Here is a 25,911-nt window from a genome sequence, read left to right on the forward strand (position 1 = left end):
CATTGTCAGAGTGAGGCCCAGCACAAATTGGAGGAACAGCACCTCGTATTTTGCTTGGGCAGCTTACATCCCAGCGGTATGGACTTTGACTTCTCTAACTTCCCTCTCTCTCCATCCCCTTCTCAGTTCTCTCACGTCCAACTGTCTCCACCTACTTCCTTTCCCCCCCCCCCCCCTCCGACATCAGTCTGAAGAAGGGTCACGACCCGAAACGTCGCCAATTCCCTCTCTCCATAGTTGCTGCCTCCTCACCCGCTGAGAGTCTCTCCAGCATTTCATTGTCTCCGTCCAACCAACGCTGCTCCCTCCAGAGGCAATGCGCAGGCGCACGGTTCGGTGGCCAGCGGCAGGACACGTGAGGCTCCGAGCGCCTCGTGGCCGGGACCCAACGCGCATGCGCACGGCGGCGCTTCCGTCCCCACCAAAGATTAGAGAGGAACTTTGGTCCCCACCCTTCCACCGCTCAGGAGGTACCGTGTTGTAGGGCGAAGGACGGGAGGCGAGGCAAGGCGAAGGAATGTTTGCCTTTGAGGTTTTCTGCTCACTCCCTGTGTCCAACGGCCTCGAAGAACCATAGCTAAGATTTGAAAGCATGTCCAGTTTGCAATGGCGATGCTGGTGTGTTGAATGGCGGGCCTCGATGCCACTTGGTTGCATGGGTGGGTGGGACCAGGCAGCCGCCATCTTGGGAAGGTCGGCCCAGGCAGCCGCCATCTTGGAAAGGTCGGCCCGGGCAGCCGCCATATTGGGAAGGTCGTGCGGACGTCCCATGGCGGGTGAGGCCGGGGTGTCGCTGCCTGGAGCTGGCGCCAGCGCCTACGCCCTGCGGGAGGTACGGCCACCTGCCTACACACCATCCTTATAATAGGAAAAACAGGACCAGTTCCTTAAAGAATCAAGTAGAGATACACTATTTACAAAGGATATCCATTTCAATGACTGGGTTCAGGATGACTGATGGCCAGCTGATGACACACTATTCATTCCCTGGTCCATGCGCCAACCTGACACTAAACCTCAACGCCGCAAATCCCACGTGTTTTTCTGAGAATAAGTGTTGGATTGGAGCTGAGCTGTGAGCAATAGTTTTTATTAAGCTTTGTGCATATTCTTGAGTCTTATATTTCCTGCTTTATAGACTTCAGTTAAGGAGAATAAGGGATTTTCGCAAGGACTTGAAGAGATGCACATTACATCAATTTGCCATAAAAATGGAAGACCAATCTGGAGGCCCAGAGTAGGTATGTTGGACTATAGACTGTGTGAAATTTGCCATTACTTATCCATAACATGTATAACCTATTATCTATTTCCTATATTAAAATAATGACTACATGTCATTAACTAATCAGTGGTGAAAATGGGGGGGTACGCAGGGGGACGGCGTTCCCCTACTCTTCATTTCTCCAGTTTCCATCCTGTGCGTGAATTCGCAACTTTATCCTGCGCTACTTAATACGAGGGCGAGCGAACGCGCGGACAGACGGACAAAAGCAACGATCATAGATGACATTTCGGGTCGAGGGGTCGAATCTGAACCCTTCTTCAGACTGAATCAGGGGAAAGAGGAACAAGAGATATAGAAGGTACTAAGCACAGATGAATGGAAGATATGCCTATATCTCCCGTTTCCCTTTCAGATTCAGATTCAATCTTCATTGTCATTGTGCAGTGTACAGTACAGAGACAACGAAATGCAGTTGGCATCTCACCCAGAAGAGCGAACATAGAATAATGGAACAGTAAAATATATATATGTACATACAGTAGCAGTAGTGCAATTTTTCTGGGGGAAGGAGTGTCCGGGGGGGTGGGGTGACTGACAATCACCAAGGTGCAGAGTTGAGTTGTGTAACAGCCGGAGGGAAGAAGCTGTTCCTGAACCTGCTGGTCCGGCAACGGAGGAACCTGTAGCGCCTCCCGGATGGGAGGAGGATAAACAGAATGTGGCTGGGGTGAGAGCAGTCCTTGACGATGCTGCGCGCCCTTCGCAGACATCGCTTGCTCTGGACAGACTCAATGGAGGGGAGTGAGGAACCGGTGATGCGTTGGGCAGTTTTCACCGCCCTCTGCAGTGTTTTCCGTTCGGAGACAGAGCAGTTGCCATACTATACTGTGATACAGTTGGTAAGGATGCTCTCGATGGTGCAGCGGTAGAGTTCACCTGAATCTGAGGAGACAGATGGACCTTCTTTAGTCTCCTCAGGAAGAAGAGACGCTGGTGAGCCTTCTTGACCAATGTTGAGGTATTGTGGGTTCAAGAGAGGTCATCAGAGATGTTGACCCCCAGAAACCTGAAGCTGGAATCACGTTCCACCTCCGTCCCGTTAATATGGATGGGGGTGTGCGTGCCGCCCCTAGACCTTCTGTAGTCCACAATGTGCTCCTTGGTCTTCTTGGAGTTAAGGGCCAGGTTGTTGTCAGTGCATTTGAATATCAGTCTGAAGAAGGGTCTCGACCCGAAATGTCACCAATTCCGCTCTATGATCGTTGCTTTCGTCCGTCTGTCCGCGCGTTCGCTCGCTCTTGGTGCCGGCGCAAATCCCCTCAGACTCCGCCAAACAAATACACACACACACACACATACACACAGCAAAAAAACACCCGAAGGAAATAGATGTTTAACAAAGAAAAGGGGGGCCGGCGATCGCTCCGTGTCTATGTCAGATGAAGGGGGGGGGGGGGCAGGGCCGGCCTTAAGCCGATTGGATCAATTGGTCCTAATTGGGCCCCGCGCCTAAGGGGGCCCTGTGCTAGAGTAAGAAAGGGGTAGACGTGGAGGGGGTGTGAGGGGGAGGTGGGTCGTTCCCTCATGGTCCCGGGCAGCGCTCCCGCTCCTCTAGTCGCCGTGCTTCACGCACACAGCCCCAGCTCCACGCAGTGAACAATACAGGGAGGGCTGGGCCGGGAGTTGGAGCAACGTTTACAAACCTCGCCCTCAGCTCACACCCGTCCCCCCGGACCCCAGGATGGGGCTGAAGCCCAAAATGTAATTCCTGGACTGGTTTTTCGCCAATTGGTTTTCCAGGATCTAGTTAATTAAATTTTTTTCCATTTACAGTCAATAAAGTATTGTAACTATGTACTTTTCAGAGCAGATCTACAAATTTTGTTTGTTACTTGTAGGCTTACATGTATGCAATTTTATATTAAAATGTAGCTTAGATCTGTTTGGTCCATTAACTCGCAGGCACTTTTTAAGTGCACATTTTGATTACTTTCCATTCTACCATAGAGATATAGTCTATAATAGACTTTATTTGTATTTCTATGATTCTACAGACCTCGGCTGGGAACCTGGGGCTCACCAAAATTGTTCCCAATTGGGCCCCGCACCTCCTAAGGCCGGCCCTGGGGGTGGGGGGGGGGGGTGACTTGAGTGGGAGCAGGATTTTCTGGAACTCCTTTTTTGTATGTTCAAAGTTAAAAAGGAGGACTAGGCAGGAATATCAAAATGATCCCCTGCAGCTGAGAAAACAAAAAGATGATTTGTGCATGAAGAAGCCATGACCAAGGCAAAGATACTAGAGCGGAGACGGAAGCCGGTTACGGAAATGGTGCTGAAGATTACCCATGACCCTACTACGGCTTTTTTGTCGAGTGGACTATAGGATCTTTGGTTTCCAGTCTCCATGAGATGGAGAGTGTGGAGGAAAGTGGCACTGTAAGGGCAGTCCATGTCTTTCACCAGCTCATTGGAACTTTCCCCAATTCCATAATGACTGTCTAAGAACTTAGCCCTCATCAGACCTGGCGTCCCTCCGCCGTAAGCGGAGTTCACCTCCTGGACGCTCAACTCGTAGACCACCGCTTCTTCCTGAAGCGGATATCAAACAGCTGTAAACCGCTGGCGGGACTGTGGCGGAACTCTCAGTCAAAGTAGCGAACGTGGTTGTTTACAACGTGGTATCTTGGTCCACGTGGCTCGAACTGGAGAGGGCCGTAGGCTTGAAACTTCTGGCGAGGTCTCAGTGAGGTGTAGTTGGGATCCGAATCCGTCCTTTGGATCTCTCTCGCTCTCTCTCTCACCCTCTCGCCTTGGCATTCCCGGAATCATTTGACGTTTTGCAGGGACGGCTGCATCTGCGGTTCCTTCCTGTTGGGGGGGGGGGGGGGAACCTGGCCTGTGAGGCTCCTGGTCTGTTCCCTCTGCAGGTGCCGCCTAGCCCGCTGAGTTCCTCTAGCACTCTGTGTTTTTTGTTTGGTTCTGGAGTTGAAGGTGGACACGGGGGGGCTGGGGGTGGCTCAGCGGGACGGGCGGCGGCTCTGGGAAGTGGGTGGCGCTTCGGGTCGAGACCCTTCTGCAGACAATCACAAGTACTCACCGACGAGAGTTCAGTTCAGTCTGAAGAATGGTCTTCTCTCCAGAGTCGCTGCCTGTCCTACTGAGTTACTCCAGCTTTATGTCTAACTTCAATTTCAAGAGTTAAATAAAAAACAGAGTGCTGGAGGAACTCAGTGGGCTAAGCGGCATCTATGGAGGGAATGGATTCGGAGTTGTTTTGGGCCAGGGGTCTTCTTCAATAGGAAAGAATTGGAGATCAAAGATACTAGAACGGATACTGTATCTTTGCTGCAGATCAGGCATGATATTCTTCCGATTTAAAACGGAATTCCGATTTTATTGTTTTCCTATTTTCAATTTATTGTGCTCAATTATTTGAAGGCCAATCAACCGCTGTCTTTAAGCGGGTTGTGTCCAATCACCAACCAGCTTCCCTTAAAATTCCCGTCCAATCAACAAATCGGTCTCCTCCCGTCCAATCACATAATGCGCTGGTCACTCGACGGCCAATCAGACACAATCTCCTAGGGGCCTTTTGATCAATCACCGACCTGTTTCCCTCACCGAAGCAGATGATGGCTGCAGCCAACACAGAGAGGAGAGAGATGCAAGAAAGCAGCTATGACATATAATACACAATAAACTATATTATAAATACACAATAAACAAGTTATGCATTCTTGTACTCTTACATGGGTATGACCGCACATAAAAAATTCCCCCCCTTTCTTCCCAACCTCAGCCTCACGGACCTTAGAGTACCCCTAATTCCTAAAACCCATTTCCATCACTGACTATAATGCATTTAAGGATAACCTGAGATTGGGAAACTTACTATGTGCTGGGTGGGGGGGAAAGGGGAGAAAGCTCAGAGAGGCAGGACAAAGTATGCTTGGTAGTAGGTGGCCCCCACTGCCTACTGAGGCAGAGAATTCCACAGATTTACAACTTTCTGGGTGAAAATGTTTTTCCTCATCTCCATTCTAAATGGCCTATCCCTTATTCTTAAACTATGGCCCCTGGTTCTGGATTCCTCCAACATCAGGAACATGTTTCCTGCCTCTAGCGTGTCTAATCCCTTAATAATCTTATATGTTTCAATAAGATACCCTCTCATCCTTCTAAATTCCAGTGTATACAAGCCCAGTTGCTCCATTCTTTCAACACATGACATATTAACCTTGTGAAACTATGCTGCACTCCCTCAATAACAAGAATGCCCTTTCTCAAATTTGGAGACCAAAACTGCCCACAATACTCCTGATGTGGTCTCACCAGGGCCCTGTACAACTGCAGAAGAACCTCTTTGCTCCTTTCCTCAACTCCTCTTGTTATGCAGGCCAACATGTCATTAGCTTTCTTGACTGCCTGCTGTACCCGCATGCTTACTTTCAATGACTGATGTACACCCAGATCTCATTGTACTTCCCCTTTTCCTAACTTGACACATTTCAGATAATAATCTACCTTCCTGTTCTTGCCACAAAAGTGGATAACCTCACATTTATCCACATTAAACTGCACCTGCCATCCATCTGCCCACTCACACAACCTGTCCAAGTCACCCTGCATCCTTATAGCACCCTCCTCACAGTTCACACTGCCACCCAGCTTTGTGTCATCTACAAATTGCTAATGTTACTTTTTGTCCTTTCATCTAAATCATGAATGTATATTGTAAATAGATGCGATCCCAGCACCGAGCCTTGCGGTACCCCACAAGTGCTTACCATTCTGAAAGGGACCCGTTACTTCCTACTCTTTGATTCCTGTCTGCCAACCAATTTTCTATCCATGTCAGTACTCTACCCCCAATACCATGTGTTCTAATTTTGCCTACTAATCTCCTGTGTGGGACCTTATCAAAGGCTTTCTGAAAATTCAGGTACACTACATCCACTGGCTCTCCATTGACCATTTTCCTAGTTACATCCTCAAAAAATTCTAGAAGATTTCCCCTTCGTAAATCCATGTTGACTCGGACCGATCCTGTTACTGCTATCCAAATGTGCTGCTATTTCATCTTTTATAATTGACTCCAGCATCTTCCCTACCACCGATGTCAAGCTAATTGGTCTATAATTCCCTGTTTTCTCTCTCCTTCCTTTCTGAAAAAGTGGGATAACATTAGCTACCCTCCAAGCCACAGGAACTGATCCTGAATCTATAGAACATTGGAAAATGACCACCAATGCGTCCACAATTTCTAGAGCCACTTCCTTAAGTATCCTAGGATGCAGACCATCAGGTCCTGGGGATTTATCAGCCTTCAGTCCCATCAATTCACCCAATATCATTTCCTGCCTAATGTGAATTTCATTCAGTTCCTCCGTCACCCCAGCACCTCTGGCCACAAGTACATCTCGGAGTTTGTTTGTGTCTTTGTTTAGTGAAGACAGATCCAAAGTACCTGTTCAACCTGTCTGCCATTTCCTTGTTCCCCATAATAAATTCACCTGTTTCTGTCTTCAAGGGACCCACATTTGTCTTAACTCATTTTTTTCTCTTGACATACCAAAATAAGCTTTTGCTATCCCCCTTTATATTCTTGGCTAGCTTACCTTCGTAACTCATCTTTTGTCCCCGTATTACCTTTTTAGTTATCTTCTGTTGTCATTAAAAGTTTCCCAATCCTCTGGCTTTCTGCTCATCTTTCCTATGTAATACCTCTTCTCTTTTATTTTTATACAGTCCTTGACTTCCCTTATCAGCCACGGTCAGCTCTTACTCCCCTTGGAATCTTTCTTCCTCTTGGCAATGAACTGATCCTGCACCTTTTGTATTATTCCCAGAAATACCTACCATTGTTGTTCCACTGTCATCCCTGCTAGGGTCTCTTTTCAGTCAACTTTGGCCAGTTCCTCCCTCATGCCTCCATAGTCTTTGCTCAACTGTAATACTAAAACTTCTGATTTTCCCTTCTCCTTCTCAAATTGTAGATTAAAACATCATATTATGGCCACTACCTCCTAATGGCTCTTTTATCTCGAGTTCCCTTATCAAATCCGATTCATTACACAACACTAAATCCAGAATTGCATTCTCCCTGGTAGGCTCCATTACAAGCTGCTCTGAATCCATCACGGAGGCACTCTACAAACTCTTTCTTGGGGTCCAGTACCAACCTGATGTTCCCAGTCTACCTGCATGTTGAAATCTCCCATAACAACCGTAGCATTACTTTTAGGGCATGCCAATTTTAACTCTTGATTCAACTTGCACCCTATGTCCAGGCTACTATTTGGGGGCCTGTAGATAACTCCCATTAGGGTATTTTTACCCTTACAATTCCTCAGTTCTATCCACAATGACTCTACATCTCCTGATTCTATGTCCCCCCCTCGCAAGGGAGTGAATTTCATTCCTCACCAACAGAGCAACCCCACCCCCTCTGCCCACTTGTCTGTCTTTTTGATAGGACGTATACCTCTGAATATTCAGTTCCCAGTCCTGGTCCTCTTGCAGCCATGACATTCCCATGACATCAAACTTGCCAATCTCCAACTGAGCCTCAAGCTCGTCCACCTTATTTCTTATACTTTGAGCATTCATAGAAGAATATTCCTTTAATAATCCTTTTCAGGAAATTATTTGCCACGACAGCTTCAAGACAAACATAACATAACACCACGCTTTCGTACATAACAAGTTAAAATACGTTAAAATACAAGTTAAAATACAATTAATTTAAAAAAAAGTGCAGTTATTTGTGCTCATTAAAAAGTCTTATTGCAGCTGGTAAACAGGACTTCCTGTATCTCTCCGTTTTGCACATTGGTGCAATCAGCCTCTTGCTGAAGATACTGCTCTTGATCACCTTCAGGGCATGGAGTGGGTGAGTGGGGTTTGTCATTATGGAACCTAGTTTATTTAAAGTTCTGGCCTCTGCCACCTGCTGGACCGTTCGTTGCTCAGCCCCAACCACTTCCCCTCTCTATTGCCCCTGACCTTTTTCTCTTATCCGTTCTCGAACTTTCTTTCCTAATAATTCGGGTCTTTTGCAACTTTTCCTGTACTCACTTCTCCTTTAACTTCATCTTCATACTCCCAATTTTTCAACCCCTCCCTCCGCTATTTATTTTAAACCCACACATGTAGCACTAGCAAACCAGCCTGCCAGAATGTTGGACCCCTTATCTCAGTAGAGACCACAGGGGTCTACAAATCTGAATCCCTGCACCCTGCACCAGCCAGGGCCGGATTTACGTATAAGCTTGACAACCTTAAGCTTAGGGCCTCGAGATCTAGGGGGGCCTCGCAGAGCCGGATTTACCACTAGGCTGAAGCCTAGGGCCTCGAAATCTAGGGGGCCTCCGGCCAACGCAGGCCACCTGCCGTTCAACTCTGGGCGGGCCCCCCTCTCTATCTCTGTCTGTCAATCTCCGTCTCCGCCCCCCATCCGTATCCGTGTCTGGGCCGCCGGGTCTCCGCTCGCTCCTCATCTGCCGGCACGGCAGGCCGCCTTGCACATGCGCACTGCTACGGCCAGCACATCCTCCCCCCCTTCACATGCGCACAACCACGGCCAGCACATAATCGGCCGCCCTGCGCATGCGCACTGCCACGGCAACTGGTCTGCGCTGGGCACTTTCTCCCTCGCTTTGAATTGTGGGAGATCTGGCCGCCATTGCTGTCCGCTCGCCGTCTCGCCGCGACCGCTGAAAATCAACGCAGAATCACTCCCTGACCCTGGATCTGGAGTAACTCCCTGGAGTAACTCTTGCTTCTGGTTTCCTGGTCCTCCATAAATATTCTAAATGGAATTTAAACTGGAGGTGGTGGAGGGCTGAACAATAACAGCCTATTGCATTTTATCTGTTTATTTATTGTGTATATATATGGTCTATATACACACTGAACTTTTATCTTCTGTTCTGTATTATGTTTACATATTCTGTTGTGCTACAGCAAGCAAGAATTTCATTGTCCTATCTGGGACACATGACAATAAAACTCTCTTGACTCTTGACTTGGACTTAAGCAAAAAAGTGTTCTTGGGGAAAAAGAGGTACCTTAAATTTAGTTGCGGCTGGTTGGGTAAACTATGGTAGGGTGAAGACTATTCCATGCTTTAATTGTGCGGGGGAACTCCATGGAGCTGCCAGCAACTCTGGATAAAAGAAATTGGGTGACGTTTCGGGTAGATACCCTTCTTTAGATTTCCTCTGGTTTTAGTGTTTTTAGTTTAATTTAAAGATACAGCGTGGAAGCAGGCCCTTCGGCCCACCGAGTCCACACCGATCACCCGAACACTAGTTCTATCCCACACATTAGCGGAGTAAGTCGAGAGTGTTTTATTCTCTCGCGTCCCAGTTAGAACAATGAAATCCTTACTTGCAGCAGCACAACAGAATATGTAAACATAGTACTCTGTAAACAGTTATAAATGAGAAAACAAGACGGTGTATATTTATATATGAAAAAATAACCATTTATATATATATATATATATGTGTGTGTGTGTGTGTGATATATATATATACCCCCCCACACACACACACACACACACACACACAATTTCCCTCCTGGGATAAAGTTCTATCGTATAGTATCGTGTGTGTAGGAAGGAACTGCAGATGCTGGTTTAAATTGAAGATAGACACAAAAAGCTGGAGTAACTCAACAGGTCAGACAGAAACTCTGGACAAAAGGAAAATATTAAGTTTTGGGTTGGGTCTGAAATAGGTTCCTGCACACCTTTGGAATGTGGAAGGAAACGAGCACCTGGAGAAAACCCATGCTATCAAAGGGAAAAGGAGCAAACTCCATAGCACCCATATTCAGGATCAATTCCGGATCTCTGGCACTTTTAGGCAGCAACTTTATAGCCAATGTACTGCCCCATAGTCTTGAATTTTTTTTTAAAAACAGTAGCTGTAAAGGGGGACATAGCGTCACTTGGAGATTTAAAACTGAAAATTGATATTTTCATTTTTTTAGTAACCCAAGTTATCAACGTATAATTTTTATGTTGTGCTTTTTGTGTTCGAAAACAAAATATAGTGGCACAGCTGGTAGACTTGCTGCCTCACACGCCAGAGATCTGTGTTCGATCCTGTCCTCGGGCACTGTCTGTGTTGAATTTGCACATTCTCCCTGCAAGTGTGTGGGTTTCCTTTAACATCCCAAAGACGCATTGGCTTTGTAGGTTAACTTGTCTCTGTAAATTTGCTCCTAATGTGTTGGGAGTGGGTGAGGAAAGTGGGATAACATAACTTGTGTGAATGGGTAGACAAAAATGCTGGAGAAGCTCAACGGGTGAGGCAGCATCTATGGAGCGAAGGAAATGGGCGACGTTTCGGGTCGAGACCCTTCTTCAGACTGATGTGAGGGTGGGGGGGGGAACGGGAAGAAGAAAGGAAGAGGCGGAGACAGTGGGCTGAGGGAGAGCTGGGAAGGGGAGGAGAAAGCAGGGATTACCTGAAATTGAAGAAGTCAATGTTCATACTGCTGGGATGTAAACTGCCCAAGCGAAATATGAGGTGCTGCTCCTCCAATATGCGATGGGCCTCACTCTGGCCATGGAGGAGGCCCAGGACAGAAAGGTCAGATTCGGAATGGGAAGGGGAGTTGAAGTGTTGAGGCACTGGGAGATCAGGTTGGTTATTGCGAACTGAGTGGAGGTGTTGTGAGAAGCGATCGCCAAGCCTGCGCTTGGTCTCACAGAGGTTGATCATACGCTGAATAATCCAACCACATTGCAATGTGTAAAAAGAGTTGAGATACTGTATTATAATTTTGCTGCATGTCATTGTGGTATATATCATGTCTTGATTGGTGAATATGTTTAGCTTGTGACTTTATTTGAAGCAGAAATAATATGTGAATGCTTCATTGAGCAAAATTGCGACTGGTAACTATGCACTTCGTCCGAGCACATTATTGCACGCTTCATGCAAGCCATCTTAAATGACCACCTAAACTGTCATTTGGCAACTTAAAAAGCTGCCAAGGTTGCCTGGCTGACAACAGCAAAAAAAAATTAAGTGAGAGCCCTGCAAGGTGTATAATATTTTTGACACTGTCATCGGCCTTTCTTACATATGCTGTCACAACGCACTGTAGTCTCCAAACAACCCTTCAGTAATTTTCCTTGCCCTCCATTTCGGAATAATAGTATTTTAAGCCAATAACTCGACATTAGCACTGGCAATAAATAAATAAGTGCAGCTTTCCAGCCCCTTATCTCATTGGCCACGCTCGGTTGCAAATCGGTGTCAATCTGGTGGACCATCTTCCTCTAGTCGTGGGGGTGGGAGATTGGGAGGGGCCTCACAAGTGGAACAGCCTAGGGCCTCTCTTCATCTAAATCCGGCCCTGCCCCCAGCCACACATTCAGATCCCCTGTCTCCCTGTTCCTGCCCTCACCAGCATGAGGCACAGGAAGCAATCCAGAGATAACCACCCTAGAAGTCCTGCTTTTCAGCCTTCCTAACTCTCTAAACGTTGCAGAACCTCCCTCCTCTTCTTCCTGCTTCGTTTGTGCCCATATATACACAACTACTTCTGGCTGTTCACCTTCCCTCTCGAGGATGTTCATGAAGTTGGTCCGAGACATCTTGAACCCTGGCACTAGCGAAACAACAGACCAGCCCCGAGTCACGCCTGCCGCCACAGAATCTCCTGCCGCACTTCGGACAATGGAGTCACCCACCACTATGTGTCTGCCCGACATCAGTCTCGCAGGTCGTGTCTCTTCGCCAGGATTAGAGCTATCGACCTGTCCACCGCTCGGACTGGAAGCGTTGTCTGCCCCGACAGCTCCCAAGAGGGTGTACCTGTTTTCATTAGGTACAGCCACCGGGGTCTCCTGCACACGTTTACTCCCCTTTCTCACAGTCACCTACCTTCGCTCATCCTGCATTCTTGGTGTGACAACCTCACTGTTGGTCTTGTCCAGGAAACTCATTTTCCCGGATGGCCCTGAGCTCATCCAGCTGCTTCTCCAGTTCCCCAACACGTTTATTCAGGAGCTGCACCTGGACACAATTTCCACAGGTGTAGTTTCCAGAAGCACCAACGGTGTCCCTGACTTCCCACATCGTGCAGGAGCAGAGAGAAGAGAATATTGGCTTGACAGTTTAAAAAGAGCGCCAAGACCCAGGTTCAGTTAATTTGCTAATTAGCCTGAAAATAGTAAGTTAATTAAGAGATGAGAAACAAGTGCAGCTGCAGCTGAGCGGCCTTGTTGAGTGGAAGTGTCTTAGTGAGTAAAGTGTGGATCCACCAGGGGCGCCACACGATTGGCAGCCCCGCCAACAATCTGTTTTGTTTTTTCTTCTTTTTTTATTTTTAGTGTGTGTTAAAAGTCTGTGTAAATGTTCTCCGGTTTGTTTTATGTGGGGTGAGGGGGAGGAGTCAAGGGAAACTTTTTTTTCAGTTTTTTACCTTACTGGAGATGCGATTAATTTTTGGATCGCATTCTCCGGTCGCTCTGCGGCCGACCATCGGTGGAGCTGGAGGCCTCCTCGGACAGACCTTAGGCCCCACAACGGAGGCGTGGACTTAACATCAGAGTCGATCCCTTGCCTGGGATCCCTTGTCTGCTGACTTTACATTGGAGCTTGCAGTCCCGACCAGCCCCGACGTGGAGTTCGATCGTCCGGCGTAAGGGAGCTGACATCCCCTCGATGTAGGATCTGATCACCTCGACGCAGAGGGCCCACCACCAGCTACAGGAGTCAAGATCATCCTGTCGACGGAGGGCTCGAGGCCCCCGAACTCAGGTGAGCAAAGGGAAGAGATTAAACTTTTTTTGGCCTTCCATCACAATGAGGAATGTGGAGGAGTCACTGTGATGTTAAAATTTGTTTTGTGTGTTCTGTTGCTTTTTATTTGTTTGACTGACTTGGCAAATGAAATTCCTCATATGTTGCAAAACATGCTTGGCTAAATAAAGTATTATTGTGATTGTGATTTGGCTCCAAAGTCTTGGTGAGGAGGCTGAGGCAAGGAGGCTACACTTGATTCGAAAGCTGTGATTTTTTTGTCCGTTGAAGAAATGTCAGGTAAGTTGGTTTAGTGTGTTTCCTGCAGGGTGTGGGAATCAGGGACACTGCTGGTACTTTTGGAACCCACACCTGCGGAAATTGTGTCCAGATGCAACAGTTGGATGACATCAGCAGTTGGATGACCTCAGGGCCATCTGGGAAAACAAGAGTTTCCTGGACAGGACCTACAGTGAGGTCACACCAAGGATACAGGAAGAGCGAAGGTTGGTGATTGTGAGAAAGAGGAATAAATGTGGTGAGCAGGAGACCCCGGTGGCTGTACCTACTGAAAGCAGGTACACCCTCTTGGAAGCGGACGACACGACAAGATTGAGTGGTAGCAAGGGCTATGATTCCAACCCTGGTGCTGAGGCTCAACGGGGAAGAGTGACGTCAGGCAGAGCCATAGTGGTGGGAGACTATCGTCAGAGGTGCGGGCAGGAGATTCTTCGGCAACAGGCGAGACTCCAGGGCAGTGTGTTGCCTCCCTGGTGGCAGGGCCCGGGACGTCTCAGACTGGATGCCTGTGACTAGTGGTGTGCCACAGGGTTCGGTGCTGGGCCTGTTACTGTTTGTCATCTACAACAATGATATGGATGAGAACATACACGGCAAGATTAGCAAGTTTGTTGATGATACAAAAGTTAGTAGTTTTGCAGATAGTGAAGAAGGTTGTGAACGATTGCAGCAGGATCTGGATTGATTGGCCAGGTGGGCGGAGGAATGGTTGATAGAATTTACTACAAAGAAGTGTGAGGTGTTGCATTTTGGGACATCGAACAGGGGCAGGCCTCTGGGTAGTGTTGTAGAGCAGAGGGATCTAGGAGTACAAGTGCATGGTTCCTTGAAGGTCGAGTCGCAGGTAGATAAGGTGGTCAAAAAAGCTTTCGGCACTTTGGCCTTCATCAGTCAGAGTATTGAGAAAAGAAGTTGGGAGGTCATGTTGCAGTTGTATAAGACATTGGTGAGACCGCACTTAGAATATTGTGTTCAGTTCTGGGCACCATGTTATAGGAAAGATATTGTCAAGCTTGAAAAGGTTCAGAAAAGATTTACGAGGATGTTGCCTGGACTAGAGGGTGTAAGCTATAGGTAGAGGTTGAGTAGGCTGGGTCTCTATTCCATGGAGAGCAGGGGGATGAGGGAAGATCTTATGGAGGTATACAAAATCATGAGAGGAATAGATTGGGTAGATGCAGTAGTCTTTTACCCAGAGTAGTGTATGGAATAAGCTGCCAGAGGAGGTAGTTGAGGCTAGGACTATCCCATCGTATAAGAAACAGTTGGACAGGCACATGGATAGGACAGGTTTGGAGGGTTATGGCCCAAGTACAGGCAAGTGGGACTAGTGTAGCTGGGACATTGTTGCCCGGTGTGGGGGAGTTGGGCCGAAGGGCCTGTTTCCACACTGTAGCACTCTGACTCTCTATAAAACACACTGCCAACTTGTCTGCCATTTCTTCAGTGGGCAAAAATCACAAATTTCGATCAAGTGTTGTCTTCTTGCCTCAGCCTCCTCGCCGAAGACTCTCGAGCCAAAGACTCACTTTACTCACCAAGACTCTAGAGCCAAAGACTCACACTTTACTCACCAAGGCACTTCACCTCAACAAGGCTGCTCCCCCTAGAGCAAGCCCTACTTTTATTTGCTGTTCAAGGCTTTAACTTCTGCAGCCAATTCCCCGCACTCGCTCCTTCACCTGCCACTCCTCTGCCGACCTTGAAGGTATGTGTTGCAGGCTGGCTCCGACCAGTTTTTAAATTACCCGCTCTTGAAAACTTACCAAGGCTTTAACTTCTGCAGCCAATACCCCGCACTCGCTCCTTCACCTGCTGCTCCTCTACGGACCTTGAAGGTAAGGGAGGTGAGAAATGTGTGCAAATCCAGGTGGGGCACAGGGAAGGAGGATGAGGAGGGGGAGGGAGGAGAAAAGGGTGGGGGTTGTTAGAAGTCACCTAAAAATGGAGAATAGAGAATATCAATGTTCAACTATTGAGTCTTGTTTGAACTGCGACGCATAAGGTACAAAACAGAGAGATTATCTGGAACATACAGAGTCTGTCAGCAACTAAAGATACGGATCAATATCACAGCCAGAATTACAGACCGCTGCATAGCTAGAAAAACGAACTCCTTGCGAAAAGAACATAATTTCTTCTTAACAGTAAAACAGATCAGAGCCGTGTATCTCCTAATGCTCCTATCTTTTGGCTGTACTGCCACCCATCCATCATGAGAGGTACACAGGCAGTTTGGCTTTGTGCGGGTCGATCTCTCTTGTAACTGGTGGAGGAACTAATATGATGCAACTATGCATGAACATTGTTCTCAATTTAAGGATTTGTTGCATACGATGTCTATTCCTGTGAATTAAAATTAAAATTTGGGTTTTTATTGTTGCACACTCTTGCCAAAGCTGCACCAATTTTAGAATCGGACACATGGAAAAAGATGGTTCAATCTATTTACTGAGTTAGTGGTGGATCTTTAGTACTCTACTGCTCTTGGATGTAGTTGGAGTTTTTTTTTAAATCAAGTATAAACCCAGCTCGCTTTTGAAAGTTTTAATAAATCTTTGGGCAGAACATTCCAAATCCTAATCACTTGTATTTGGTTAAAAAAAATCTGTATCTGCAGTTCCTTGTGTCGGTATTTAGAAGATATTTTAATTTTGTCGTTTCTTGTTGTTGTGCCAGTCTGCTTAAATTTATGTTTTTAATTTATTATCAGCTTTTAAATATCGTGTATTTATCTAAACCATGCTTAATTTTATATGCATCAGAAAATCTCATTGTAGCCTAGGCAAAATAATCCTGCCTTCAATGAGATGTGTAATATCTCTGTAAACATTTTAACAAATTTCTTCTATACCCTCTCCAAAGATATTGCTCTTAAAACATCATGCCCAGTGTTGGGCTTCTGAATGAAAGTAGTAATTTAATGTCAGCTAATGTTCAATATTGGAAAGTGTATGGGGATATAAAGTTCAGATTGTATCCATGTCCACGACAAACTGGTTATAAACACCCATACTGATTTTATTTAAGATTGCAATAAAATGTAAAGTCTTAGTCATACTGCATGAAAATAGGCCCATCGGTCCAACTTGCCCATGCTGCCCAAGCTGCCCTATCTATCCTATCTATCCGAGTCCCATCTGCCTGTGATTGACCTATATCCCTCTAAACCATTCCTATTTGTGTACCTGTCTAAATGACATTTAAATGTTGTTTTAATATCTACCTCAACTACCTCTTTTGGCAGCTCGTTCCATATTCCACCACCTCTGTGTGGAAAAAGTTGCACCTCAGGTTCCTATTAATCTTCAGTCACTTTAAACGTATGTTCTCTGATTCTTGTTTCCCCTACCCTGGGTAAAATATTTTGTACATCTACCCTATCCGTTGCATTCCTCCAGGTTGGATTTGAATGTAATAATTGTCTTAACAATTGTTGTAAATTACCATGCGTCATCATTAAAAATAGTTGTCAAAATTCTGTTAAATTTCAGAATATTGGATATTTTCACTTTTTTAATAGATAAGTGTTCTTGATTTAGATTCTCAACATTTGGAACGACAGATCACTTCTCTCTCCTGGGCAAAAGATGAAAATGAACAGGAAGATGATGATGAAGCTGATAACCATGAATATTCAGATAGTGACCTGAGTGACTATTACATTTCATCATCTCCAGAGACCACCCAAGTGGCTGGAATGGGTGTTGAGCTATTTTATGAGAAAGAGGACTGGGAGAAGGAAGTTAATGAAGCTTGTCCCTATGGTAATGTGTTTGCAAAGGATTCAGCGATTGAAAACGTTTTGCAAAATGTCTTGTAATGATTGAAAATTGCTTCTATATTACTGCATGTTTAGCCTGGGCTGTCTTGTGTTTTAATGGGGATAAAAAAAAGTAGCTTGGCTTATGGTTTGTGCAATTATCAGATATATGGATAATGGAGATTAAAATGGTATTAGGTTCTCCCTGTGACCACGTGGGTTTTATCCACGGCTTTGGTTTAAACTCCACGTTCGAAAGACGTGCACAGATGTAGGTTAATTGGCTTCTGTACATTAATCATGTGTAGCGTGGAACTAAACGTGTGATCACTGGTCGGTGTGGACTTGGTGACCTAAGGGCCTGTTTCCACACTGTATCTAAATTGAACTAAATAAACTTCTTAAAAGTTTGTTATTGGCTGGGTTAGTGGTGCACTTCAAATCTGGTCCGTGAAACTTCTGCACTTGGAAGAATAAGTCATTTTGCCTGTAGTTTCAAGCATCAAGTTAATGATGGACTCTTGGGAAAGATGAAGCAGGCTGGAAGACAGATTGATTGCCTGTTTATTTCAGGCGTTGAAACCTGAGAGCCCATTAGAGCTGGGAGAAAAATTCACATTTCCATTATTGTGCCCATTTCTGAGTGTCACACCTAGAAAGGATATCATGCCCTTAAAGTGCAGAGGATATTTACTGTTCTTAGACCAGATCTGTAAGACTTGAACTTTATTGGTTACATGGAGAAACTAGAGCCGTTCTGCAGTAATCCTAAAGGCTGTGAAATGTTCAGATTAATGAAGGGTTTTAATAGATTTTAAGTAACTCGAAACTGTCCCCAGTAGAACATAGAACAATACAGTGCAGGAATGACCCCTTTGGACCACACTGTTTGTGCCGAACATGGATGCCAAATTAAACTGATTTCATCTATCTGTACATGATCTATTCCCCTCTGGGCTTTGCACTCCCATGTGCCTATCTAAAAGCCTCTTAAACATCACTGTTGCATCTGCCTCCACCACTACCCATGGCAGTGCGTTCCAGGCCCCCAGCACTATGTGTAAAAAAAAACTTGACCCACAAATTTTCGTTAAACTTTCCCCCTTTCACTTTATAGCCATGCCCTCTAATGTTGGATATTTCTGTGCTAGGGGTAAAAATGTTCCAACTGACTTACCCTTTCTATGCCTCGCACAATTTGATATACTTCTATCGAGTCTTCCCTCAACATCTGACATTCCAGAGAAAACAATCCAGGTTTATCCAACCTTTCCTTGTAGTTGAAACTCTCTAATCCAGGCAGCATTCTTGTAAACCTCCTCTGCACCCTCTCCAGTCTCCACATCCTTCCTGTAATGGGGTGTGCAATACTCCAAATATGGCCTAACCAAAGTCTTGTTGAGAGCTGCATCATGAAGTCAAATAGAGCTACATTATATCATCAATAGTAGTAGGTGGGAAGATTATTAGTCAGGGGAGACATTGAGATCATTGGTGAAGGATGTGTTGCATCACAAAAAATAAATTTGCTATTTTCTATTTTCCAATGGGAATTTGATAAATAAGTTATGAGGGAAAAATGTTGTAGAGCTCGATGGGGGAAGAAGTAATGGTAAGACCAATTGAGTAGCTAAGAAAGAAGAGATAAGGTTGTGATGTGTTTCCATGTAAAACGGGGTGAGAGATGCAAATATTCCACTTAGAAATATCAAGTCTCTGACAAAGGCCCAGAAGTCTACTAAAGATATATATACAGAAATTGCTGCGTATTTTCAGTTCAGCGCTGACTAGCACATTTTAATGTCCGGAGACTGATTAGGTGTAGTTCTGTTTTTTTCTGATTTGACCAAGGTCTAAAAGACTATCATAGTCTCTTTAAAACAAAACATTTTTATTTGTAATTTAGTTTATAAACTTCAGCACTGTTCAGTGGCGGCACGGTGGAGCAGCGGTAGAGTTGCTGCCTTATAGTGCCATAGACCCAGGTTCGATCCTGACGACGGGTGCTGTCCGTACAGAGTTTGTATGTTCTCCCTGTGGCCGAGTGGGTTTTCTCCAGGTGCTCTGGTTTCCTCCTACATTCCAAAAATGTGCAGATAGTTGTTAATGAATATGATATAGTTGGGATCACGGAGACATGGCTCCAGGGTGACCAAGGCTGGGAGCTGAACATCCAGGGATATTCAATATTCAGGAGGGATAGACAGAAAGGAAAAGGAGGTAGGGTAGCGTTACTGGTTAGAGAGGCGATTAACGCAATAGAAAGGAAGGACATTAGCTTGGAGGATGTGGAATCGAAATGGGTAGAGCTGCAAAACACTAAGGGGCAGAAAAAGCTAGTGGGAGTTGTGTACAGGCCACCTAACAATAGTAGTGGAGTTGGGGATGGCATCAAACAGGAAATTAGAAATGCGTGCAACAAAGGTAAAACAGTTATAATGGGTGACTTCAATCTACATATAGATTGGGTAAATCAAATTGGCAGGGGTGCTGAGGAAGAGGATTTCTTTGAATGTATGCGGGATAGTTTTTGAAACCAACATGTACAGGAACCAACGAGAGAGCAGGCTATTCTAGACTGGGTATTGAGTAATGAGGAAGGGTTAGTTAGCAGTCTTGTTGTGCGTGGCCCCTTGGGCAAGAATGACCATAATATGGTTGAGTTCTTCATTAGGATGGAGAGTGACATTGTTAATTCAGAAACAAGGGTCCTGAACTTAAAGAAAGGTAACTGAGGGTATGAGACGTGAATTGGCCAAGATAGACTGGCAATTGATTCTTAAAGGGTTGATGGTGGATATGCAATGGAAGGCATTTAAAGACTGCATGGATGAACTACAACAATTGTTCATCCCAGTTTGGCAAAAGAATAAATCAGGGAAGGGAGTGCATCCGTGGATAACAAGGAAAATCAGGGATAGTATCAAAACAAAAGATGAAGCATACAAATTATCCAGAAAAAGCAGCCTACCAGAGGACTGGGAGAAATTCAGTCCAGCAGAGGAAGTCAAAGGGCTTAATTAGGAAAGGGAAAATAGATTATAAAAGAAAACTGGCAGGGAACATAAAAACTTGACTGCAAAAGTTTTTATAGGTATGTGAAGAGAAAAAGATTAGTTAAAACAAATGTAGGTCCCTTGCAGTCAGAAACAGGTGAATTGATCATGGGGAACAAGGACATGGCAGACCAATTGAATAACTACTTTGGTTCTGTCTTCACTAAGGAAGACATAAATAATCTGCCAGAAATAGCAGGGGTCCGGGGGTCAAATGAGATGGAGGTACTGAGTGAAATCCAGGTTAACCGGGAAGTGGTGTTAGGTAAATTGAATGGATTAAACATAGAAACATAGAAAAGGTCGATAAATCCCCAGGGCCAGATAGGATGCATCCCAGAGTACTTAAGGAAGTAGCCCCAGAAATAGAGGATGCATTAGTGATAATTTTTCAAAACTCTTTAGATTCTGGAGTAGTTCCTGAGGATTGGAGGGTAGCTAATGTAACCCCACTTTTTAAAAAGGGAGGGAGAGAGAAAACGGGGAATTACAGACCAGTTAGTCTAACATCAGTAGTGGGGAAAATGCTAGAGTCAGTTATTAAAGATGGAATAGCAGCACATTTGGAAAGTGGTGAATTCATTGGATAAAGTCAGCATGGATTTATGAAAGGTAAATCATGTCTGACGAATCTTATAGAATTTTTCGAGGATGTAACTAGTAGAGTGGATAAGGGAGAACCAGTGGATGTGTTATATCTGGACTTTCAGAAGGCTTTTGACAAGGTCCCACATAAGAGATTAGTATGCAAACTTAAAGCACACGGTGTTGGGGGTTCAGTATTGAGGTGGATAGAGAACTGGCTGGCAGACAGGAAGCAAAGAGTAGGAGTAAACGGGTCCTTTTCAGAATGGCAGGCAGTGACTGGTGGGGTACTGCAAGGCTCAGTGCTGGGACCCCAGCTTTTTACAATATATATTAATGATCTGGATGAGGGAATTGAATGCAACATCTCCAAGTTTGCGGATGACACGAAGCTGGGGGGCAGTGTTAGCTGTGAGGAGGATGCTAGGTGACTTGGATAGGTTGGGTGAGTGGGCAAATGCATGGCAGATGCAGTATAATGTAGATAAATGTGAGGTTATCCACTTTGGTTACAAAAACAGGAAAGTAGATTATTATCTGAATGGTGGCCGATTAGGAAAAGGGGAGATGCAACGAGACCTGGGTGTCATGATACACCAGTCATTGAAAGTAGGCATGCAGGTGCAGCAGGCAGTGAAGAAAGCGAATGGTATGTTAGCATTCATAGCAAAAGGATTTGAGTATAAGAGCAGGGAGGTTCTACTGCAGTGGTACAGGGTCTTGGTGAGACCACACCTGGAGTATTGCGTACAGTTTTGGTCTCCGAATCTGAGGAAAGACATTCTTGCCATAGAGGGAGCACAGAGAAGGTTCACCAGACCGATTCCTGGGGTGGCAGGACTTTCATATGAAGAAAGACTGGATAGACTCGGCTTGTACTCGTTAGAATTTAGAAGATTGAGGGGAGATCTTATAGAAACTTACAAAATTCTTAAGGGGTTGGACAGGCTAGATGCAGGAAGATTATTCCCGATGTTGGGGAAGTCCAGAACAAGGGGTCACAGTTTAAGGATAAGGGGGAAGTCTTTTAGGACTGAGATGAGAAAAACATTTTTCACACGGAGAGGGGTGAATCTGTGGAATTCTCTGCCACAAAAGGTAGTTGAGGCCAGTTCAATGGCTATATTTATGAGGGTGTTAGATGTGGCCCTTGTGGCTAAAGGGATCAGGGGGTATGGAGAGATGACAGGTACAGGATACTGAGTTGGATGATCAGCCATGATCATATCGAATGGCGGTGCAGGCTCGAAGGGCCGAATGGCCTACTCCTGCACCTATTTTCTATGGTTCTATGATGTGCAAATTTGTAGGTTGAGTGGCTTCTGTAAATTATCCCGAGTGTGTAGGATAAAAATAGTGTATGGGGTGATTGCTGGTCTGTGTGGCTGTGTGCAGAAGGGCCTGTTTCTACACTGTATCACTAAACTCTAAACCAAAACTAATTGCAACAAAGATGCTACATTTACATACTGATTAACAGATTCCCGTCAGAGTAAATTATGTACCTAAAGGGAATATTTTTGAGAATTGTAAACTTTAGTGCTGCTGCACTATTTTAGGTCACATTAAGATGATCCATTTGATACCTGAATTGTAGCTATTGGAAAGCACCTTAACTGTTGTGATGTGCTTTCTTCCAGATGAAGATGACCTGGAGGTGATCACTAAAAACCCTGGTTGTGAAGTGCCTCTTTTTTGGCAGGACGGGGAAACGTACAACCCAAGCCATGATCACGTTCCCTCATCATCAAGAGCAAAGATTGTAGAAATACCCATTGTGCAGGGACAGTTTGAAGATGCTGATAAATAAAGTTGGGAATTCACATCCTTGTGGGAAGAAGCATTTGACAACAGTTTGTAATTTGAAGTTACTTTCATTTTATTTTCTTGATTTAACTGTTTGTTGTAATTGAAAAATATATTTTGAGTTTCTTCAGCACGGTTTCATTCAGACAGAATTTAAAGGAAATTCTAAATTATCATTAGCTTAGTATTTTTTTCAATATAGAAAATCTTTCATTGTACAGACAGTCATAATGAGGAATCTGAAATTAGTAAAAGGAATGAATGAAAGGCATGCACATTTTTCATTTGCCAAGGTAATTTTTAATCAAATTTAAAAAAAATTGAATCCCTTATGTAGTTATTTTTTTTGTAATTTTTGCATTAGGGCTATGTGGGGAATAGATGGGGTAAATGTACAATCTTTTACCAAGAATAGGCTAATCAAGAACAAGGGGACATAGAGTTATAGTGAGAGGGGAAAGAATTAATAGGAACCTGAGAGGCAACTTTTTCACACAGATGGTGTTGGATATATGGAATGAGCTGTCAAAGGAAATAGTTGAGGCTGGTGTTATAACCACATTTAAAAAGCATTTGGACAAGTACATGGATGGGAAAGGTTTAGACGGATATGGGCCAAATGTGGGAAGGTGGAATTAGTCTAGATGGAGCATCATAATCCGCATGGGTAAGTTGGGCTGAAGGGTCTGTTTCTGTGCTGTATGACTATGACAATGCAATGTTTCTTACCAGGCAAACATACAAGTCTCATTTAACTGAGCAGGCGAGAAATGTTGTTACCTTCCCGAGGATTATTCCTTAGTTCAGAGATTAAGCGCGGAAACAGGGCCTTCGGCCCACGGGTCCGCTCCAACCAGCGATCCCTGCACATTAACACTATCATACACCCACTAGAGACAATTTTTCATTTACCAACCCAATTAAACTACAAACCTGTACGTCATTGGAGTGTGGGAGGAAACTGAAGATCTCGGAGAAAACCCATGCAGATCACGTGGAGAATGTACAAAATCCGTGCACACAGCACCCGTAGTCGGGATCAAACCCGCTGTAAGGCAGCAACTCTACCGTTACGCCACCGTGACAGCATTATTGGAAAATTGGAAATTAGCAAAAACAGGATTGCAGCATCAGTTGTGACAAGAGCAGGCAGGTGCGGGAAGCGTTGCTGCCTGCCAGTCTGATTCGGTGAGTGAGAAAGTGGGTCGGCTCAGCGACAGATTCATTCAGCATAAAACAACCCTTTGGCTAAATTTGCCCATGCCAACCAGGATACCCATCTAAGCTAGTCCCTTATGACCCATATAACCATATAACAATTACAGCACGGAAACAGGCCATCTCGGCCCTTCTAGTCCATGCCGAACACATACTCTCACCTAGTCCCATCTACCTGCACTCAGACCATAACCCTCCATTCCTTTCCCGTCCATATACCTATCCAATTTATTTTTAAATGATAAAATCGAACCTGCCTCCACCACTTCCACTGGAAGCTCATTCCACACAGCTACCACTCTGTAAAGAAGTTCCCCCTCATGTTACCCCTAAACTTTTGTCCCTTAATTCTCAAATCATGTCCTCTTGTTTGAATCTTCCCTACTCTCAATGGAAAAAGCTTATCCATGTCAACTCTGTCTATCCCTCTCATAATTTTAAAGACCTCTATCAAGTCCCCCCTTAACCTTCTGCGCTGCAAAGAATAAAGACCTATCTTGTTCAACCTTACTCTGTAACTTAGGTGCTGAAACCCAGGCAACATTCTAGTAAATCTCCTCTGTACTCTCTCTATTTTGTTGACATCTTTCCTATAATTTGGCGACCAAAATTGTACACCATATTCCAGAATGGGCCTCACCAATGCTTTGTACAATTTAAACATTACATCCCAACTTCTATACTCAATGTTCTGATTTATAAAGGCCAGCACACCTAAAGCTTTCTTTACCACCCTATCTACATGAGATTCCACCTTCAGGGAACTATGCTCAGTTATTCCTCGATCCCTCTGATCAACTGCATTCCTCAATTTTGCTACCATTTACCACGTACGTCCTATTTTGATTTGGCCTGCCAAGTTACAGCACCTTACACTTATCAGCATTAAACTCCATCTGTCATCTTTCAGCCCACTCTTCCAAATGGCCTGCCAAGATGCAGCACCTCACACTTATCAGCATTAAACTGCATCTGCCATCTTTCAGCCCACTCTTCCAAATGGCCTAAATCTCTCTGTAGACTTAGAAAATCTACTTCATTATCCACAACACCACCTATCTTAGTATCATCTGCATAGTTACTAATCCAATTTACCACACCATCATCCAGATCATTGACGTATATGACAAACAACAGTGAACCCAACACAGATCCCTGAGGCACCCCACTAGTTACCGGCCTCCAACCTGACAAACAGTTATCCACCATTACTCTGGTATCTCCCATTCAGCCACTGTTGAATCCATCTTGCTACCCCACTATTAATACCCATCAATGGAACTTTCTTAACCAACCTTCATTGTGGAACCTTGTCAAAGGCCTTAGTGAAGTCCATATAGACAACATCCACCGCTTTACCCTCATCAATTTTCCTTGTAACCTCTTCAAAACATTCTAGAAGATTAGTCAAACATGACATTCCAGGCACAAATCCATGTTGACTGTTCCTAATCAGACCCTGTTTATCCAGATGATTATATATATTATCTGTAAGTATCCTTTCCATTAATTTGCCCACCACTGACGTCAAACTAACAGGTCTATAATTGCTAGGTTTACTCTTAGAACCCTTTTTAAACAATGGAACAACATGCGCAGTACGCCAATCCTCCAGCACCATTCCCGTTTCTAATGATATTTGAAATATTTCGGTCATAGCCCCTGCTATTTCTACACTAACTTCCCTCAATGTCCTCGGGAATATCCTGTCAGGACCTGGAGACTTATCCACTTTTATATTTTTCAAAAGTATCAGTACTTCCTCTTCTTTGATCCTCATAGTTTCCGTAGCTACCCTACTTGTTTCCCTTACCTCACATAATTCAATATCCTCGGTGAATACCGAAGAAAATAAATTTCAATATCTCCCCCATCTCTTTTGGCTCTGCAGATAGCTGTCCACTCTGACTCTCTAATGGACCAACATTGTTATCCTATATCCTCAAACCCATATCCCTCTAAATATTTTCTATCCATGTATTTTTGTTATAACTGCCTCACCACTTTATCTGGTTTCTCATTCCATCTACGCACCACACTCTGGGGTGGGAAATTGCAACCTTCATGTGGTCTGCCCTGTTTCGACAAATGCAATCAACCTGGTGTGCACAATCAAATAAGATCAAATAGAACAAGTTGTCCTTCAACTTTAGGCTGTGCATGCCATACGCAAGAAGAAGATGACCACAC

The 25,911-nt window shown here is 44.7% G+C and overlaps 1 protein-coding gene across 1 annotated transcript; it reads left to right on the forward strand.

Moving 5' to 3' along the window:
- The first annotated feature begins 534 nt into the window (after nucleotides 1-534).
- LOC116973787 lies at nucleotides 535-22,832 on the forward strand. Its single transcript, XM_033022097.1, has 4 exons — nucleotides 535-832; nucleotides 1,139-1,241; nucleotides 16,836-17,060; nucleotides 22,338-22,832. The coding sequence occupies exons 1-4, from the start codon at nucleotides 593-595 to the stop codon at nucleotides 22,505-22,507; spliced, it is 738 nt and encodes a 245-aa protein (XP_032877988.1). The 5' UTR covers nucleotides 535-592; the 3' UTR covers nucleotides 22,508-22,832.
- Nucleotides 22,833-25,911: the final 3,079 nt, after the last annotated feature.

Source organism: Amblyraja radiata, chromosome 1, assembly GCF_010909765.2.
Source record: "Amblyraja radiata isolate CabotCenter1 chromosome 1, sAmbRad1.1.pri, whole genome shotgun sequence".
Taxonomy (NCBI): domain Eukaryota; kingdom Metazoa; phylum Chordata; class Chondrichthyes; order Rajiformes; family Rajidae; genus Amblyraja; species Amblyraja radiata.

Excerpts from the sequence above, each read along its gene's own strand:
- LOC116973787 (XM_033022097.1), top strand. The coding sequence starts at position 593 with ATGTCCAGTTTGCAATGGCGATGCTGGTGTGTTGAATGGCGGGCCTCG. Across the intron at positions 833-1,138 it reads GCGCCTACGCCCTGCGGGAG|ACTTCAGTTAAGGAGAATAA; the intron begins GTACGGCCACCT and ends CCTGCTTTATAG. Across the intron at positions 1,242-16,835 it reads AATCTGGAGGCCCAGAGTAG|ATTCTCAACATTTGGAACGA; the intron begins GTATGTTGGACT and ends TTCTTGATTTAG.